Source organism: Hypanus sabinus, chromosome 8 (genome assembly GCF_030144855.1).
Source record: "Hypanus sabinus isolate sHypSab1 chromosome 8, sHypSab1.hap1, whole genome shotgun sequence".
Taxonomy (NCBI): domain Eukaryota; kingdom Metazoa; phylum Chordata; class Chondrichthyes; order Myliobatiformes; family Dasyatidae; genus Hypanus; species Hypanus sabinus.
In genome coordinates this window covers 46205916-46226755 of record NC_082713.1, presented here as the reverse complement: position 1 = coordinate 46226755, position 20840 = coordinate 46205916, and the positions used below count along the sequence as shown (strand labels likewise).

Sequence of the window (20840 nt, the reverse complement as noted above, 5' to 3'; positions counted from 1 at the left end):
GTGCCCATCCAGGTAGACCTAATTTCCTGCATTTGGCCTATTCCCTCAAAGCACCACCCCTCTACGTACCTATCCTTATGATATTTATTAATATCAAGTAATACAGTCTAATAAGACTATGCAACCAACTTCTAAATCACAAAATCTAAACACCAAACAAATTATTTATGAAAATAAAGATAATCTGACAACATAAACACAAGAGATTCTGCAGATACTGGAAGTCCAGAGTAACACACTCAAAATTGCTGGAGGAACTCAGGAAGTCAGGCAGCATCTTTGAAGATTAATGAACAGTTGACGTTTATTGTCCTTTTTGTCCTGAAGAAGGGTCTCAACTCAAAAGGTTGATTGTTTAATCAATTCCATAGCTGCTGCCTGACCTGCTGAGTTCCTCCAGCATTTTGTATGTGATAATCCAACAGACCGGTAGTCCACCCTTCTCTTTAAATTGCTTCACATGCAAGATTCTGGAAAGAGACTTACAAATTCAACAAAATGCCTACTGCCCGAATGTTGTCATGTCTGACAATCAAGTATTGAATATGATTACATTGACTTCTAAGAAACTGAGAAGAGCCTACATTGCCTCATTATTTTATAAAATATTATAAAATTATAAAATAATGGAGAATACAAATGTTAACACAAAAATTGTTCTACAAGATGTTCCTATGAGAACATATTAAACTAATACTTTCTGATTCACCTAATCATTTTATGAATAAATATAGAAAAGAACAAAGCATTTCATTTTTCATAACGCACACAAAATGCTGGTGGAATGCAGCAGGCCAGGTAGCATCTATAGGAAGAAGCACTGTCTAACTGAAAGAAAAGATAGTAAGAGATTTGAAAGTAAGAGAGGGAGGGGGAAATGTGAAATGATAGGAGAAGACATGAGGGGGTGGGGTGAAGCTAGGAGTTGGAAAGGTGATTGGCAAAAGCGATACAGAGCTGGAGAAGGAAAAGGATCATGGGAGGGGAGGCCTAGGGAGAAAGAAAGGGGGAGGGGAGCACCAAAGGGAGATGGAGAACAGGTAGAATGATGGGCAGAGAGAGAACAAAAAGGGAAGGGGGGGAAAATGAATAAATCAGGGATGGGGTAAGAAGGGGAGGAGGGGCATTAATTGAAGTTATAGAAGTCAATCTTCATGTTATCAGGTTGGAGGCTACCCAGACAGTATATAAGGTGTTGTTTCTCCAACCTGAGTGTGTCTTCATCTTGACAGTAGAGTAGGCCATGAATAGACATATCAGAATGGGAATGGGACATGGAATTAAAATGTGTGGCCACTGGGAGATCCCACTTTCTCTGGCGGACAGAGCGTAGGTGTTCAGCGAAATGGAATCCCACTCTGCGTCAGGTCTCACCAATATATAAAAGGCCACACTGGGAGCACTGGACGCAGTATACCACACCAGCCGACTCACAGGTGAAGTGTCGCCTCAGCTGGAAGAACTGTCTGTGGCCCTGAAATTTTCACAATTTCAGATCACTAATATCCACAATATCACCAACCACATCTAAATCCTAATATGCTACAGGTTAAAAAGTACTGTAACCTGACACCTGCCCCCACCCCGCCTCCTGGCCCTGTCCCCTGAACCCATCAAACTTGGATTGACTACATCTCCTTTACCAAAAACAGTCACAGAAAATGGCCGGCAATTTGTCTGCTGTGGTGATCACTTTTGGTTCATCCATAAAGAAGAATTTGCAGGTTGAAAGGCCTGATGAACTGATGAACAAGGCTCTGTCTAGTATGGATCCACAGCCTCAATTAAGTCATGTTGGCAGGATAGCACAAATCCCACTCACGTAACCCACACTCCTGATCTGGCCAGCACCCAAAGCTGTCACATTTTACAATTCTTCTGAATGTATTTGATATTGTTTGAATGCTTCTCAGTGTTAAGTATGAAATAAAATATGTTTAAAAACAATCACCTAAAATATTTAAAAACATTTAAAACCACATAATAAATGATACAACCACTTTGTTCTTTTACTTCATTCTCAGGGCCGTGAAATATAAATGCAAATGAATGAGTTAGTTGTTTCCACATCAGGTTTAACCTAGGAATGAACCTGCAAGCAAATCTGGAAGCTTAAATGTGCAGGAATTCCACCAATGTTCAAAGTTCAAAGTAAATTTATCATTAAAGTACATATATGTCACCATATACTACTGTACATTGTGATTCATTTTCTTGTGGGCATTCTCAGTTGAACGCAGAAATGTGTTCGGCCACGTGACTCTTGTTACTATGATATCAGCAAATCGCTACAGAATTGCTACAATTTTTAAGCAAATCCCAGGCCAAAATTTCATTCAATTCACAACCTTTTCAAAGTCACATAATCGTTCCAGCTCTCCATGTTCATGTTGTTGTGTTCAATATTGAGGGATTGTGCAGAGAACACACCGAGAGGCAAGCATACAGAATATTCAACAAAACTTCATTGATAATGCTGCTTGTACAATATGTGAACTCCTCCCATGTAGGAGTGGCTAACCGGGTGGCATAGGAATACCACTATTAACTACCACAACATCTTGCCTTGAAAAAATGAAAAACTAGATATGCACTTCTTGTCTATAGAGCTGCATTGAAATCATAGTCACAAAACTGAGCAATCAGTTCACTTTACCCATAGCACATAATTTATGCTGCTTACATAAACATAATTGCCAATATTATAAATTGACCTGAGGAGGGCTAAGGCACTGGTGACCCCCGTTTCTATTCAAGGGGTCAGTGTGGACATGGTGGAGGATTAGAAATACCTGGGATATGAATTGACAATAAACTGGACTGGTCAAAGAACACTGAGGCTGTCTACAAGAAGGGTCAGAGCCATCTCTACTTCCTGAGGAGACTGAGGTCCTTTAACATCTGCCGGACGATGCTGAGGATGTTCTACGAGTCTGTGGTGGCCAGTGCTATCATGTTTGCTGTTGTGTGCTGGGCAGCAGGCTGAGGGTAGCAGACACCAACAGAATCAACAAACTCATTCGTAAGGCCAGTGATGTTGTGGGGGTGGAACTGGACTCTCTGACGGTGGTGTCTGAAAAGAGGATGCTGTCCAAGTTGCATGCCATCTTGGACAATGACTCCCATCCACTACATAATGTACTGGTTAGGCACAGGAGTACATTCAGCCAGAGACTCATTCCACCGAGATGCAACACTGAGTGTCATAGGAAGTCATTCCTAGCTGTGGCCATCAAACTTTACAACTCCTCCCTCGGAGTGTCAGACACCCTGAGCCAATAGGCTGGTCCTGGACTTATTTCCACTTGGAATAATTTACTTATTATTATTTCTGGTTTTATATTGCTATATTTCTTCACTATTCTTGGTTGGTGCAACTGTAACAAAACCCAATTTCCCTCAGGATCAATAAGTATGCGTGTCTGTCTGTCTTCTGCTTTGTTTTCAGTAGTCTCTCTCTCTTTGTATTACTCCTTTTTTAACCAATTCCTGTTTTTTAAATTAACAGTCATTTTATTAGAAATAACAAAATCTAATTGAGGTCAGGGTGGGCAATCTGAACACTCTGGCAAAGTGAGAAGATTATTCTGCCTCTTTGGTCACTTGCCTGAGCTATTAGGCTACAGAGTATATCTCTGTGGTGGGACAGATAAACAACTCTGGTATAGGTTCCTGGAAGGGTAGGAGTGGATGGAGATTCTTGGACAGGTGCACCTCAGGTGCACCTCAGGTAAGTGGTCCTCATCATAAGGATCAGCCACTCTATTTATTTCTCTGCCTTCAGTGAACTTCGGAAGGTGCACGAGCGCAGGCCTTTTCGGCCTGATTTCACCCTGTGATGCTCTGATCACAAACGATCATGGCACATGCTGCCAGACTATTGTTCCTTTAGCAAATTGGTCTGAAATCTAAACAGCTTCACCACTCCCGAGCGGCAACAAAGATTTTGCTCTGCGTCTGAGATCATGCATGCTCTTCGTTTTCTCACGCTTTGCTGACACCAAGTTTCTCACTTTGTCTAAGACCGGTGAGTGAGGTTGGAGAAGGGAAGGAAGAACCGGCAGACTTGTTCTCAGTCTCTGGCCCGTTGACAGCTCTGATGGACTGCAGCCATTCACAAGAGGTGTGGTACGATAAGCTAGCAATGCTTTGTAGGAGTCTTTTGCCTTTTGTAGGAGACTCTTGACAGTTTGCACTGCTCTATCCACTTCTCCATTTGTCTGTCATACCACAGACTGCTTGTCTAGTGTTTGAACTCATAGTTCCTAGCAAAGGCTTTGAATTCTGAGCAGATGGATTGTGGACCCTTGTCTGACACAAGTGTCTCTGGTATTCCATGGTAAGTGAATACATCTTTCAGGTGCTGTATAATTGCTGCTGAGGATGTAGCGGACAGCTTGGACTCCTACACATTCCATGAGTAGTTATCCACAGTGAGAAGATATTTGTCCCTTTTCAGCTCAAAAATGTCTCTGCCTCCAATTGGCCATGGAAAGTCTGGGAATTCTGTGGGACAGCGAGGTTCAGCATGATTCTTGTGCACTTTCCTGCATGCTTCACTTTGTTTTACGTAATTCCCCAGCTGTGTGCTCAGACCAGGCCACCATACAAATTGCCTTGCAGCATTTTGCAATGCCTTGATATCCTTGGTGCATTTGACTGATGATTTTGGTGTGCATGGAAGCAGGAATGATGAGTCTGGAGCCCTTTAACAGCAAACCATCAAGAATGGTGAGAGTGTCTCTTTTAAGCCAGTAAGGTCTGAGTTTGTGAGCTCCCTTGGAACAGCTGGCCATCTCTGCTCACAGTATTGCATGGCCTTGCTGCAGATTTGGTCCCTCTTCAACTCAGCACAAACTTCATCCAGTTTACTCTGTGATGCAGGAAAGCTTTCATGTACCTGAGCTAAATAGATGTCGATATCTTCCAAGAGGGAGGAGTCAGCTTCCATCCAATCAATTTTGCATGCCACCCTTAACAGAATGTCTGTAGTTGTGAAATATTTACTGGGGACATGTTCACTGTCATAACAGTATAACATATGTTATTCTGAATCTTTGCAGGTGTGGAGATAATTCATCCAAGCGGTTCAAGCTGAGAAGGCTGACAAATGTCTCGTAGTCTGTTTCAAGGAGGGATTTTGTGCTTATCAAAGAGCAGCTGAAGTGTTCAGAAACCCACACAAGTGCCAGTGTCTCCTTTTCACTGCTGAGTAGGAATCAGTGCTTTTGATGCATATGCCACCTGTTTCCATACACCACTGCAGTGTTGCATGACCACACCCCTAGGCCAAACGAAGAGGCATCTGCTGAGACCTTGGTTACCTTGTCTGGATCAAAGATAAGCTCTACTTTAAGTGATGGGAATGACTTCTACTATGGTGCGTCCCAGGTGCAAATGTTTCTCTGAGAGGGGAGGTCACATAGTGGCTTTGTTTTCTCTGCCAAATCTGGAATGAACTTTGAGCTGCTTTACCATGCCAGTGAAACTGCGGAACTCTGATACATTCATAGGTTGTTTCATGTTCCAAACTCCTGCCAGTTAGTCTGAAAGTTAGTCTTGAAGTTAGCTGGAAACTGGGGTTGAGGGGGAAAAAAAAGGGATCAGCCATGATTGAATGGCAGAGCAGGCTTGAAGGGCCAGATGGCCTAATTCTGCACCTATGCCTTATGGTCTAATCAGGTTGTACTCCGAGGATGGTTGGTGGCTAAAGAAAGTCACCTCCAACTTTACAAATTCACATTTCTTTTTTGTTCAGGGTGATTCCAGCCTGTTTCAGTTTCTCCAAGGCAGCTTCCACTCTTTTGTCATGTCCCTCACCTGAGCCTCTGAAGATATTATCCCTGTGGCAGACTATTCTTCCAGTCCTCCAAAATATGGTTCATCCTCATCTGAAAGAGTTCAGGGGCTGATGAGATGCCAAAAGGGAGTCTCCTGAAGGCATAGTGTCCATATAGTGTGATAAATTTTGTGAGCTTCTGTGACTCAGGAGTTAAACGGATCTACCAGAACCCTGAGTTTGCATCTAGTTTGGTGAAGAACCCAGCATACCCAATGTGTGTTCAGCAGGAGGCAGAATAAACTTCTCCCACCTCACTAAATTATTCAATTTTGTTAGATCAACACAGATGCTCATTATGCCATCTGGCTTGGTAACAGGAACAATGCCTGCACACCAGCCAGTAGGTCCATTCACTCTAGTTATGATGTCCGGCACCCCCATTCTTTCAAGTTCAGCTTTGACCTTGTTCATCAATGGGACTGGAATACATCTCACTGTGGCCAGAGAGTAGGCGTCACCCTTGGTCTCAGTTGGATAAGGTACTCTTTTTTTCCAATACCATCAGGCCTGTGAATAACTCCGATACTTCTCCTGCCACTGAACATTGTTTAGCAAATCCAACCTTGCAATGTAGTTTAGCTTCTCAATGGCGTTTTGCCCCAGTTGTGGTAAGAAGATACTGAACACCATAGACATCCTCTTTTAACTGTTTCTCATTTTTACAGATGGAAGTAGTAAACATTCCTTTCACACTGACCTTATGTTTCCCTGGCCCCATGAACACATTCTTTGTTAGGATTAGCATAATGCACGTTTTCTTCACCAGTTTTGTGAACAAACATTCAGGGATGGCTGTGACATCTGACCCAGAGTCCACTTTGAACATCATGGCCTCATTTTTCAACTGAAACATAGTACACCAACCTTGTCTATTTGAATATAGAATCCTAAGGAAAGCTCTTTCTTCGTCAGAAACATGGCCTTCTTTGACCTCCTTTAGAACTGTATTTGAGAGACACTGGCTTGTATAATGGCCAACTCTATTACATTGATGGCATTTCACTTATTTTGCTGGGCAGAGCTCTTTGACGTCAAATGCAGACTTACATCTCTTGTAGCTGGACATTTTATCTGCTCTTTGTTTCACTTGTCTGTTTTGTTTTTGTTTGAGCTGAGCTCTACTGCCATCTGCTGGTTTTCTGGAGTTGAACTTCGCCCTCTCATATATCACATTATGCTCTCCTGTGAAATATTCTTTGAACTTGTCCTGTTCTGTTTTGTACTCCTTTTTCTGGGCATCTCTCAGTCCTAATCCACCCAAGATGTCATCTGATTTGTCACTCATGCAGTATATCACTGTGCTTACTTGATGCTTTTCTAAAGCCTGAGTGAGATTGCTTGCAACTCTAAAACGCTCAAAGCATCAGAGCCATTCCCCAAAGTCCACTTGTTTAGCAAAATCAAATATCTCAGGGACCTTTATAAAGTAAGTAGATGTAGGCACTGCAGGTATTTGCTCTATTTTCCTGTTTGTTTATCTATTTTTTCATTTATTTGGACCATAAAAGTCTTTTCTCTCCCTGAGAGTTTGACTGACTTCTCTGCTGTATCTGTGTCTCCATTTCCCCACGCTAGTGGCAAACAGATTAATATATCCCCACTTTCGGATGTAGCCCGAAGGTGTTGCCTAGCAACCCTGGCCAGTTCCCAGCTTAGCCTCATGATGCATACATGTAGTAACTATATAGGTTGATAAGTTTCTAGATATTTTTCATACATATATGCAAACAAGAATAGTCTTACTATAAATTCCTGCTTGTTGGGGGTCTCACCTGGTCTGCAGCACCAATTCATGGATGATCAACCACTTCTGACACCATGTTGTGTTTGATATTGAGAAAAAGTGCAGAGAAACTATGTTTCTATGTTTCTCAGACACACCAGAAGGCCAGCATGCAGGATATCCAACTGAACTTCATTGATAACGGTGCTTGTACAAGACGTGAACTCCTCCCATGTGGGAATGGCTGACTGAGTGGCACAGGAACACAACTCCTAACTACCAAACACATGTCATGATTATGCCTTACTTCTTAACCAAGCAATCTATCTGCTTATCTCCTCCAACAGCAATTAAGTTGTCATTCACCTTCAGGCTGACATTCTGTCCTTAATCGCACTCCAAACACACATGTTCACATACAATAAAGAAGCTGAAGAATACATTTTTACTTGGTCCTCCTTTGGTAAGATTAAAGCTGTAAACATACAAATTATGGTGATATCCAGTCAAACTACCTCACGTCCCCCAATTAGATAAAATCTGCATTTGTTAACTCCAATTTAAATAAGGTGCTGTTGGATTCTGGTGTTTAAGTCAAAGGTTCTTCAGAAGTCAGGAAAGAAACACAAAGCTTGTTGTTTCATGATCACTTTATTAAGAGTTGATAGAAAAGAGGCAAGTTGAACAGATAGTGACAGGGGTTTACCAGTTGAACAGAGAAAGAGAAAAACTAAAGATGGTGCCTGGCATAAAACAGCTCTTTTATTCTACAGAGATAAGGCAAATCTATACATAAGAATTAACTAATTCAAAATCTATTATTCAGTACTGCAGTACCATATTATGCAATGAGAAAACACTCATTCACTTAATGCAGAACAAAGAGACCTATCCAGAATTATACTTTGTATAGCCACTAGAGGCATATTAAACTGTTATGTACATATAATGACTTAAAATACAAGCAGATAATTAGTTGTTAATTTGCAAAGAAAATAACAAATAAACAGTCTAATCTCAAACTTTTTGCCCTGGAGGAACCCTCGCATAAAAATGAAAATATCTACAGCTCACGTTAGATTAACGTGATCAGTAAGTTGTGGATATACAGTGCCTATAATAAGTATTCACCCCCTTGGAAGTTTTCATGTTTTACTGTTTTACAACTTAGAATCACAGTGGATTTAATTTGGCATTTTTTGGACACGGATCAACAAAAAAAAAGACTCGTGTCAAAGTGAAAACTGATCTCTACAAAGTGGTCTAAATTAATTACAAACATAAAACACAAAATAATTTATTGCATTGCAATCACTTCCCTTTAATATGACATACCAAATCATCACTGGTGCAGCCAATCGGTTTTAGAAGTCGCATAATTAGTTAAATGGGGATCTGTTTTGGAGACCTGTGTGCATTCAAGATGTTTCAATTGATTGTGGTAAAAATACACCTGTATCTGGAAGGGCCAACTGCCGAGTCATTACCCTGGCAAAAATTACACCATGAAGATAAAAGGACACTCCAAGTAACTGCAAAAATGTTATTGAAAAGCACAAATCAGGAGATGGATAGAAGAATATTTCCAAGTCACTGAATGCCCCTTGGAGTACAGTGAAGTCAACCATCAAGAAATGGAGAGAATGTGGCACAGCTGTAAATCCCTGCCATCCTCAAAAACTGAGAGAACATGCAAGAAGGGGACTAGTGTGGAAGGCAACCAAGAGACCTATGACAATTCTGAAGAAGTTTCAAGCTTCAGTGGCTGAAATGGGAGAGACTGCACATACAATAATTGTTGCCCAGGTGCTTCACCAGTTCCAGCTTTATGGGAGAGCGGCAAATAGAAAGACACTGTTGAAAAAATTCAACATGAAATCTCAGCTAGAGTTTACCATGTAGAAGCATGTAGGAGACCAAAGTCTGCTGCAAAAAGGTTCCATGGTCTGATGAAACTAAAATTGAGCTTTTTGGCTTTCAGACTAAACGCTATGTTTGATGTAGGCCGAACACCGCACATCATCAAAAACACACCACTCCTACCGTGAATCATGGTGGTGGCTGCATCATGCTGTGGGTATGCTTATCTACAGCAGGCCCTGGAAGGCTTGTGAAGGTACAGAGTCAAACGATTGCAGCAAAATACAGGAAAATTCTGGAGGAAAACGACGCAGTCTGCAAGACTGGGAGTAGATTACTTTTCCAGCAAAACAATAACTCCAAGCATAAACCCAAAGCTACACACTTAAAAACAAAATTAATGTCCTGGAATCAGAGTCTAGACCTCAAAAAATAAAACTCGAAAACTTCTGGGGGTGGGGGGGGTGGAGTACTTTCTATAGACACTATAATAATCCAGAAATAATTGTTAATACTTTTTTGAGTAGAGAATAAATTTTTGGCCAACCTTTCTTGAAAAAACAGGTCGTTAAGCTTAGCTTACCTTTCTTTAATCTTTCATTCCCTTTCATAAATTTTAAAAACTCATAAGGGAAACATAATAAATTTTTGTTAAATAACTGTCTTAAGCCAAAATGGGATTTAATTTTTCTAAAGGTTCACTCAGCAGATTTAATTTAAATAAAGATTGTAAATTGATTTTAATCAATGCTATTTACAACATGAAAATTTATTGACTATGTTCAATAGTAAATTTGAAGCAATATGCATAAAAATATAACCTGAGACACAATTTCTCTTGCTAAGTGACATAATCAGGCTCAAGTATAGACCTAGCATGTAAAACCTGTTCTTGTCTTTTGCTGCACATACATTCAATTCTGGGTCGAATCTGAGATAAGCACACAAGATTTCACCTTAACTGAAATGAGACGATTTCTAACCTTGCTCTTGATACTTGTTTAACAAGAAAAGCTTGCTCACACATGTAAGAAGTTGAAAACTGCAGCAAAATGTTCATTGCTTTCCTATGAATGGCAGGATTCCCTTCTTTCACAGAAATCCAGAACTTGTCCAGAAGTAGATCAGTAAATATTATCTTGAGTGCATGATCAGACTGTGGCTCATAAAGTTCTTCCTCTTCTCTCAAAGTCAAGTTCTCAGGACTGAGCAGAAGATTCAGAGATAGGGTTCCTCACCAAGTCATACACTGTGTTGCAAGGGAGGAAAAATACTGTTCAATTTTGTTCTACAGGTCTTCCAGGTGGTTTTCAATAAGTTTTGAGACTTTCCGATATCCTTCCTCATTCTCAAGCCCAAGCAGCAGTGGAAACATTTCAAGATTTCCTTTTGCAATGTGATTTTTCCAAAGATACAATTTCCTTTTAAATCAAAGAATCCTGTCACTTGAAGTCAAAACGTTTTCTTTAGGGCCTTGCAGAAGCTTGTTCAACTGGTTTGTATGATGAAAAGTGTCTGTTAAGTAGGTTAGTTTCTGCAGCTATTCTTCTTCTTCGCTCCCATAAGTCAATCAGCGGCACATAAGGGGAAGTTGGAGGAGGTAACTTAGGAGGCAGAGGTTCCTCATCAGCCTACCAGCCTCTGTGCAATACAGCTCACCAATTATCACAAATCTCCTCTGTCTCACATCAAAAGCTGAGAATAGACGCAACCAGGTAAACAGAGTCCTACTGTGCACTGCCATACTGGGCTGAGACCTCAACGAGGTTGCTAACAGGGCTGCTCGGTCACTGCCCACCATTGCAAACGCTAACATCACACGTCGCACGAAGTTCAAACAGCAATGTTTATTTTTTTTACATCATTTCTCTCTCAGAACCCCAGATGAGAAACCCTGGATTAATCTAAGAATTAAGCAGTCGGATCCAACAGACTTTATCTTAAGATAGCAACCAGCCATATTAAACCAAAGGAAGTTTGCAGCAGTGCTTCATTTTTTTCTCAGTAAGAGCTGCTATGTCCTTTCACTCCCTTACCTGAAAGCACTCATTCCAGTTTCATTCTCTCTCCAACATACACAAAGTACCATTCCCACCTTCACTCACCCTCCTAACTTCTGCTCTCCTTTCCTTTTTTAACATTCATTGTGCAACATTTTTTATCGCTTTGTAACTCAAAAATATAGGGTCGGAAATTATAAATACATTGTTGTAAATAAAGCAGATTCCAGATTCTGTGCAGAAGACACCATGGTATTGAATCATTTATCAAAGCACGTTATTTACTTGCCACTTACTTGTAGTACTGTTCCCAGAGGTATCGGTATCTTCCCTGGCCTGACATATCAAGCACTGTAAAGTTCAAACTGAAATAGAATAAAGCAACTAATTATGAAAAAATAGGTGAAGAAGAATAAATGATTTCTGTAATCTTGTGAATGCAATTACTTTTCTCCAAACCAACCAAATTGTCATTAGAAGTTGTAAGCACAGAGCAAAGAAAAAAAAGCTCAAATTCAAGCTCATTGTCATTGGCATTCATGCACAGGGTATAAATGAAGCTGGAAGCTTATGTTACTGGTAGTTCAATGTCCTCAAATCTGAGCCTTGTTGTGAACTTGGCTAAATTAATATCTCTCCAAGAGAGCTGAAATAGTACTAGAAATTTTCAAATCTGATTATTATTATGCACAGTTTTTTTCCCCAGGGATTAAGTTGAAAGGGAGTGATTTAAAGGGACCTGAGGGACAACTTTATCGCACAGACTGTGGTGCTCCAATAGAATGAGCTGTCAGAGGAAGTGGTTGAGGCAGGCACAATAACAAAATTTAAAAGACACTGAGATACAGTAGGTATGTGGCTGGGAAAGAGTTCAAGGTATATTGGTGAAATGTAAGCAAATGGAAACAGCTTCTATCAATCATATACAAATCCCCCCCCCTCCCAAGAAAGATCCTGAAATTTGGACAACTCACTCTTGAAATCACTCAAATGAATGCAAACAAAGAAGTCAAATCTTTGGAGTCATACAGCATGGAAAAAGCCATTTGGCCCGACTTGTCCTTGCTGTGTCACCAATGAACTAGTTGCATCTGTCCACATTTGGCCAATAGCCTTCTAATCCCCTCCTAACTATGCAGTTATCTATAGATAGCTTTTAAACATTGCTGCTGTGCCCCCACCCTGCCCCCCCCAGCCAACACATCCTGCAGTTCATTCAGCATGCAGAAGTTGCCCTTGATGTCTCTTAAATCTCTCGCCTCTGATCCTAAACCTAAACCCTCATTTGTTTTTATCAACCCCTCCCTAGGAAAAAGACAATGTGCTTTTACCCTGCCTTGCTCCCTCATGACCTCTATTTGGTCACTCCTCAATCTCTTCCATTCTAGGGAATTAAGTCCAAGTCTACACAACCTCTTCTTTTGTAACTCAGTGCCTTCGAGTTCAGGCAATATCCTGGTAAATTTTTTCTGCACTCTTTCTAGTTTAATAACTCTTTCCCATAACAGGGTAACCACTAGCGTATAGCCTCACCAATGCCTTATATATACCTGACTGTGGAGAATTTCACTACATTAAATCCAATTGTGGGTGTTACCTCTTGGACTTGTGCCTGAAAAAAAAGGAGGCAAGTTAAGTTCAATGTCAGACAGTTGAAATATAAAAAATAAGTTTTGCAGTCCATCTATCTTCAGTTCAGGTATTACAAAGGCATTTGAGGAATTCTGAACTTCCAATACAACAATTAGTTGCCAACTGGAATATAAAACCATGAAGACCAGTTTCATTTTTGGTCAATGCAAAATCTCAGCCAGCACAATGGATACACAAAATGGAGAGCAAACAAAATTAAAGTTCAAAGTACTTATATATTATCAAAGTATGTATAAATTATACAGCCTCGAGATTCATCTCCTTACAGGCGACAAGAAACCCAATTTTTTTTTAATAGGCTATCACCCAAGGTGCAAAAAGAAAAAAAATTGTGCAAACAATAAAAGCAAATAACAGCATTCAGAACTAAAGAGAGTCGATTGACACAAAACCCAGAGCAGCCGGAGCAGGCCACAGTCTCAGCACCGTGGACAGTAGGGTAAATGTCACAGAGCAGCAAGCAGAATCTTTCCACCTACCTGGCCTCTATCACCTTTTAACTGCCCTCCGTCCCCTCCCCACACCTTTTTATTCTGGCTTCTTCCCCTTTCCTTTCCAGTCCTGAAGAAGGGTCTCAGCCCAAAACATCGACTCTTTTATTCATCTCCATACATGCTGCAAGACCTGCTGAGTTCCTCCAGCATTTTGTGCGTATTGTTTTGGATTTCCAGCATTTGCAGAATTTCTTGTGTTTGTTATGTAGTATCTCAGCCACACTGCTCTGATTGCAAGCACATATTTCTTTCTTTATTGAAAATAATTCATAAGATGTGTAACTCAGGTGGTTGATGGTTGGGTTGAGTTGTTCTCCGATCTTGGCAATTTACTTGCAAATATTACATCACCATGTGAGGAGACATCATTAGTACGCTGTTGGTTGTGGTGTGTCCTCCAAATGCTTGGCCTTACTCGTTTTGGAAACCCAATTGATGACCAATCAGCTGATTGATAATGTATAAAGGCCATGCATTCGGAGGACACAGCTACGAGATTTCCTCGCACATCACAATTGAGTTTCCAAAAGGATGACCAATCAGCTGATTGATAAGTATATAAAGGCTAAACATTCAGAGGACACACCACAATCAACTGAACGCTGATGATATCTCCTCGCATGATGACAATATGTTTGCAAGTAAATTCTTTCTTTCAGTCTGGGTGGACCTTGTCCTCTCCTTATCCAGATCTTCTGAATAGAAGCATAAATTGCCTTGTGATTTTCCCTTGGCCCTGGTCACCAAGTACATTTCATGGAGTATTTAGGCCTTCCTAAAGGCCTGCTTGAGCATCTTCCTGCTATCTTGAGCAACACAGACAACATGCTGGAAAAATTCAGTAAGCAGCATCTATGGAGGGGAATAAGCAGTGGACATTTTGGACTGAGACCTTTCATCAGGAAGGGTCTCAAACTGAAACATCAACTGTTTATTTCCCACCATTGATGCTGCCTAACTTGCTGAATACCCCAGCATTTTGTGTCTGTTGCTTATGACTTCCAGCATCTGCAGAATCTCTCATGTTTTCTCCTGCTATGTTTATAATTCACAAGGGCTCACTCTGATTTTAGCTTCCTAAGCCTTACGTATGCTTCCTTTTTCTTCCTGACTAAATTTTGGACCTCTTGGGTCACCCAGGGTTCCCATACCTTACTATCCTAAACACTGATAAATTCTCCTTTAAATGACTTCCTCATGTCAGTCATGGACTAGTCCAAAAACAACTGCTCCCAGTCAATGCCCCTTGGCTCCTGTTTTATTCTGTCATAATTTTACCTTCCCCAATTTGGTACATTCCTGCAAAATCCAATTTTATCCTAACTCAGGACTATTTAGAAACATGTTAAAATGTGGTTGGTATTCACAAAGTATTCACCCACTGAAAAAGAATGTAGTGCTTTCCTGGCGGATATGATGAATAAACTCTTTTCGGGCTTCTCACTGGTTACAGTTATTGATTATAACAAACATTTTAATGACAAGCTCTGTCACCTTCATCAGATTTGGACATGTATAGTCCAGTGGTATTTATAACCCCACATTCCTTCCCTCCTGATCAGTTAGTCCTCATCCACCTTGTTTACAATCAAATTCCAGTTCTTAGAACAAGACCCTCATCTTTGTTGAAAATCTTTTCCTCTAGTTTTAGTTCAATGGCTTCCTTTACCAGGTGGTCCCAAAGGCACTTGGCCAAGCACGATAATTTTGTGCCATCTAAGTTAACCCTGTGGCCATTATAAATGCAGTGTTCTGCTTCCTACGATTTCTCCAGGTAACCCAAACGATACATCTCCTGTGCTCCTTGATGTGGGCTTCCACAGGAAATCCTGTTAACACATTGTTAGGTCTGTCATCTGGCCCGTCTCATTTTCTAAAGCCAGGTCCTGTCTGTTCTCTTCTCTGGCTGGACTCTCCACATACTTTTTCAAGAACACCTCTTGGATGCAGTGAAGAAATCTGCCCCATCTAAGCTTTTGGTATTGAGGAATTCTCAGTCAATACTGGAGAAGTTAAAGTCTGTCACTATTACAGCCCTGTTGTTTTTGCACCTTTCCATACTCTGTCTACATATATGTTCATATATCATATCACTTAAGACAATACTGGCTACCCTGTCATGTATCCTGACAGTATTTTCTGTTATATTTAAGATTTCTACCATCCACAGAGATTTGTTTCAGAGTGTCCATGGGGAAACAAAGTCAAGATTGGGGAAAAAAATTGATTCCAGATAAGTAAAATTTCAGAACTGAACAAATTGTGGAGAAATGTAGATGGTCATACTCTTTCTCTAGTTAGATTGTCAGCCAATTCCTGGAATGTCACAAACATCTCATTCATGAGTCCTGATGAAGGGTCACGGCCCAAATGTTGACTGTTTAGACCACAAGACCAGAAGATATATTTGCAGAATTAGGCCATTTGGCCCAGCGAGCTTGCTTCATCACGGCTGATCCATTTTTGCTCTCAGCCTCAATCTCCTATCTTCTCCCTGTATCCCTTCATGCCCTGACCAATCAAGAAGCTATCAGCCTCTGCCTTAAGTATACATAAAGACTTGGCTTCCTCTGCTGCCTGTTGCAATAAATTCCACAGATTCACCACTCTTTGTCTAAAGAAATTCATCCTAATCTCCATTCTAAAATGATGCCCTCTATTCTGAGGCTGTGTTCCCTGTCCTAGACTCTCTCACCAATGGGAAACTCTCCATCCTCTTCACATCCACTCTATCAAGGCCTTTCACCATTCAATAGGTTTCAATCCCTGAGGGGTAAGTCACCCCTTATTCTTGTGAATTCTAGTGAATACAGGCCCAGAGCCATCAAATGCTGACAAGCCATTCAGTCCTGGAATCATTTTTGTGAACCACCTTTGAACCCTCTCCAGTGTCAGCACATCCTTTCTAAAATAAAGGGCTCAAAACTGCTCACAGTCCTCCAAGTGAGGCCTCACCAGTGCTTTATAAAGCCTCAACATTACATCCTTGCTTTTATATTCTAGTCCTCTTGAAATGAATGTCAATATTGCACTTGCCTTCCTCACCACAGACTCAACCTGCAAATTAACCTTTAGGAAATCCTGCGCAAAGACTTCCAAGTCCCTTTGCACCTCAGATTTTTGTATTTTCTCTCTATTTAGAAAATACTCTACTCTTGTATTTTTTCTCTAAAAGTGCATGACTATACACATCCCAACACTATATTCCATCTGCCACTTCCTTACAAATTCTCCTATTCTGTCTTCGAATCTCTGTAGCCTAATTCCTCACAACTACATGCCCCTCCACCTATCTTTGTATTGATTGCAAACTTTACAATAAAACCATCAATCCCATCATTAAAGTTATTGACATATAATGTAAAAAGAAGTAATCACAACACCAACCCCTGTGGAACTCCACTATTCACTGGCAGTCAACCAGAAATGTCTCCCTTTATTCCCACTCTTTGCCTCCGGCCAATCAGCCGCTGCTTTATCCATACTAGAATCTTTCCTTTAATACAATGGGCTCTTAACTTGTTAAGCAGCCACATGTGTGGCACCTTGTCAAAGGCCTTCTGAAAATCCATGTATACAATATCAATCGATTCTCCATTGTCTATCCTGCTTGTTATTTCTTTAAAGAATTCTAACAGATTTGTCAGGCAAGCTTTTCCTTTGAGGAAACCGTGCAATGGCTTATTTTATCATGTGCCTCCAACTACCCCAAAACCACATCCTTAACAATCTGTCCCAACATCTTCCCAACCACTAACTAACTGGTCATTACTTTCTTTTTCTCTGCTTCTCTCTTTTCTTGAAGAGTGCAGTGACTTTTGCAATTCTCCAGTCTTCTGGAACCATTCCAAAATCTAGTACTGCCACTATGCTGGTGATATTAAACCTGATTCTGATTCTAATCTTTGAATGCCTCCACAATCTCTTCAGACTGTTGCAAGGACAAGGCTGAGGACAAACCCAAGTGCAGGGCACAGGCACGGAGGCAGAGTCATGAGGCGTTAGCACCGCCGTGAACAGGGAACCAGTATTCAGGAGAGTCTTTACACAGAGGCAAGGTTTACATGGAGTATCCAGGAAATGATGCAGAGCTTAGAACTGACAGTCCTAAGGAATAAGGAAACAAGGTTTACTCACGCTAGAGTCAACCAACAAACTGGCAGAGCGTGGCTGTGATGCCCGAGTTTTATCCCATGTTCGCTAATGGGAACCAGGTGTGCGGTAATTAATGGGACTAGCAATCATAGGGAATTAGCCGACAGGAATTAAGGCACAATCAAGATAATGGCAAGATGGGGAATTGCCAGTTGGGACCATAACACAGACGTCTATTTCAGAACACTGGGACCTACAGCACCTGGTCCAGGTGACTTATCTACCTCTAGACCTTTCAGTTTCCCAAGAGCCTTCTCCCCCACTACTGGCAACTTCACACACTTCATGACCCCTTACACTTTGGAACTTCCACCATACTGCGAGGTCTTCCACAGTGAAGGCTGATAGAAAATATTTATTCAGTTCATCTGCCATTTCTTCGACACCCATCACTACCTCCTCAGCATAATTTTCCAGCACTCCGATATCCACTCTAGCCTTTCTTTTATACTTCATGTATCTGAAGAAACTTTTAGTAGTTTCTTTAATATTACTGGCGAGCTTACTTTCATATTCCATCTTTTTCTTCTTCATGACTTTTTTGTTACTTGCCTTCTGTTGGTTTTTAAAAGCTTCCTAATCATCTAACTTCCCTCTAATGTTTGCTCTAACTTATGCCCTCTCTTTGGCTTTATGTTGGCCTTGTGTCTCTTGTCATCTTGCGTTTATAATACTCCTTCCTCCTTAGGATGTAGTATGTATTGTGCGCCTTCCGAGTTGCTTCCCATGCATTGATGCTGCCTGACCTGCTGAGTTCCTCCAGCACATTTGTATCTATTGCTCTAGATTTTAAACATCTGCAGTACCTCTCGTGTCCGTCATTCATTTGTTCTATGTTGTATTTGGGGATAGAATAAATCGCCTCCTCATGGGGCGTGACTGTAATCAGTAACACACAAAGGAAGGGGAATTTAATTCCATTGTGAATTGCAGCTCCAGTTACTCACACTGGCAGGTTTCAAACGATCGATGATGGTGCTCTTCCCGCTATTGTCCAGCCCCAAACAAAGAACATTGGCATTCTTGCGCCGCAGTCTCAGACGTGCGATTAGTTTATCTAAAAAGCCCATGCCAGACCGGGCCAGTATCGCCCTGCTGGGTTGCGGACCCGCAGCTCTCTCTCTCTTGTTTGTGTCAAAGGTGACGCAGCTGCAAAATTCAGCGTCGGTGCCTGTGCAGCAGGCGGTGCGGGGAGTTGTGTTTAACCTGGGAAGTGAGAGGACTGCAGACAGGGGACAAAGAACATCGGGCAACAGGTTACGTGTTTCGCTCCAGCAGTTTTAACACCGCTAATATTATTCTGGCATTCCCTCCCGAAGGAGCACACGGTCGCAATTACATCGTGGTGTACTCCAAGCACCGTCCCACATGAATCTGCCTCCATCCGCTGTCAGAGGGGAGCCCAGAATCTTAATGAGTGGTCAACATTTCAGAGCTCCTTCATAGACTTATTCATAGATTCAGCGAATGAGACCAACCAGCAGTCCCAGATTATGGTTTGCATCCTGGTGGTCAGCTCCCTGTTGAACTATATCTGGTGCAGCTCACACTGATCTGGTGGTCTCAGGTTTAGTAGATGAATTGATCACATGGGTGCAATTGGGCAGCGCAGGTTCAATGGGCTGGAAGGGTCTGTCACCAGGCTGCATAATAGTAAACATGATGCAAATCAAGCTATTAAGCTGGAACTCTTAAGTTTGCTGGCCTTAGCCAGGTGAGCTCTTTTTGTTTCTGTTTGCCTCTTCTGATGCCCCATTAAACAGTCAACCAGAAGTCCCAACATTGTCTGCAGCAGACACCCTTTTATCTTCAAAATACTGGAGCAACTCAGTAGGTCAAGCAGCATCTATGGAAATGAATAAACAGTCAACATTTCAGGCTGAGCGCCTTCTTCAGGACTGAAAAGGAAGGAGGAACTCCTGTCCCCATTCCTGTTTTGACATGTCAGTCCATGGCTTCCTTTTTTGCCACAATAAGGCCATTCTCAGGGTGGGGGAGCAACACCTCATATTCCATCTAGGTAGCTTCCAACCTGATGGCATGAACATCGATTTCCCCTTCCAGTAATGTTCCCTCCCCTTTCTCTTGTCTTTTATTCACCACCTGGCCTCTTACCTCTTCTCAACTGCCTATCACCCTACCCCTGCAGCTCCTCCTTCCCATTTCTCCCATGGTCCACTCTCCTATCCTTTCAGATTCCTTCTTCTCCAGCTCTTTACCTTTCCCACAAACCTGGTTTCACCTATAACCTTCTAGCTAGTCCTCATTCCCCTCTCCCCACCTTTTTGTTATGGTGTCTTCCCCTTTCCTTCCCAGTCCTGAAGAAAAGTCTCAGCCCAAAATGTCAATAGTTTGTTCATTTCCATAGATGCTGCCTGACCTGCCGAGTTCCTCCAACATTTTGTGTGTGTGGCTCTGGATTTCTAGCAACTGCAGAATTTATATATTTATCTTTATATTTTGCTTTCAAGAACCAGAGATATGGACATCCAGATAGTGACCTTGTCCAGTTTGCCATCCAGAACATTCTGAGAGAAACTCATGGAAAAGGTCTAGGCGACTCACCTGGCTGATTCCTGGGAGAAGGTTGTCCTTTCATAAACTGCCAAAGATATTGGATCTGTATTCTTTCTAGTTTAGAAGAATGAGCAATGATTATATTGAAACATATTACATCAGTTGAGGTCATGATGGGAAGGGTTTAGAGTTGTTTACACAAATGGGGGAATCTCGAATGATGGAACTAATAACAAGATTAAGGGATGATCATCTAAAGCCATATCTCACAGAGAAAAGTAAATCTCAAGAATGCAGAAGGTAATCACTAGGAGCATTTAAAGAGGAACTAGATAAATTTTTAAAGATTGGGAAAATGTGGAAGAACAGAGGGACCTTGGAGTACAAGTCCACAGATCCTTCAAAGCAATGAAAATTGATATGGTGATTAAGAATGCATATGATGTGTTGGCTTTCATTAGATGGGAGATTAAGTTCAAGAGCCGAAAGGTAAGGTAGCTACTCTATAAAACTGTGAGACCACTCTTGCAGTACAGTCTTCATTTCTGGTCACCTCATTATGGGAAGGATGAGAACAGTTTCTTACCCCAAGCTAT

General features: G+C 41.4%; 1 protein-coding gene across 1 annotated transcript in view; it reads right to left on the bottom strand.

Annotated features, from left to right (window-relative positions):
- Positions 1–18797, bottom strand: part of LOC132398101 (ADP-ribosylation factor-like protein 6) — a 35102-nt gene extending 16305 nt beyond the window's left edge. Inside the window, exons 1-3 of the mRNA XM_059977071.1 lie at positions 18675–18797; positions 12976–13037; positions 11722–11790 (exon numbers count right to left, since the gene is read on the bottom strand). Coding sequence (XP_059833054.1) covers positions 11722–11790; positions 12976–13037; positions 18675–18797 — 254 coding nt within the window. The remainder of the gene's footprint in view (positions 1–11721; positions 11791–12975; positions 13038–18674) is intronic.
- Positions 18798–20840: the final 2043 nt, after the last annotated feature.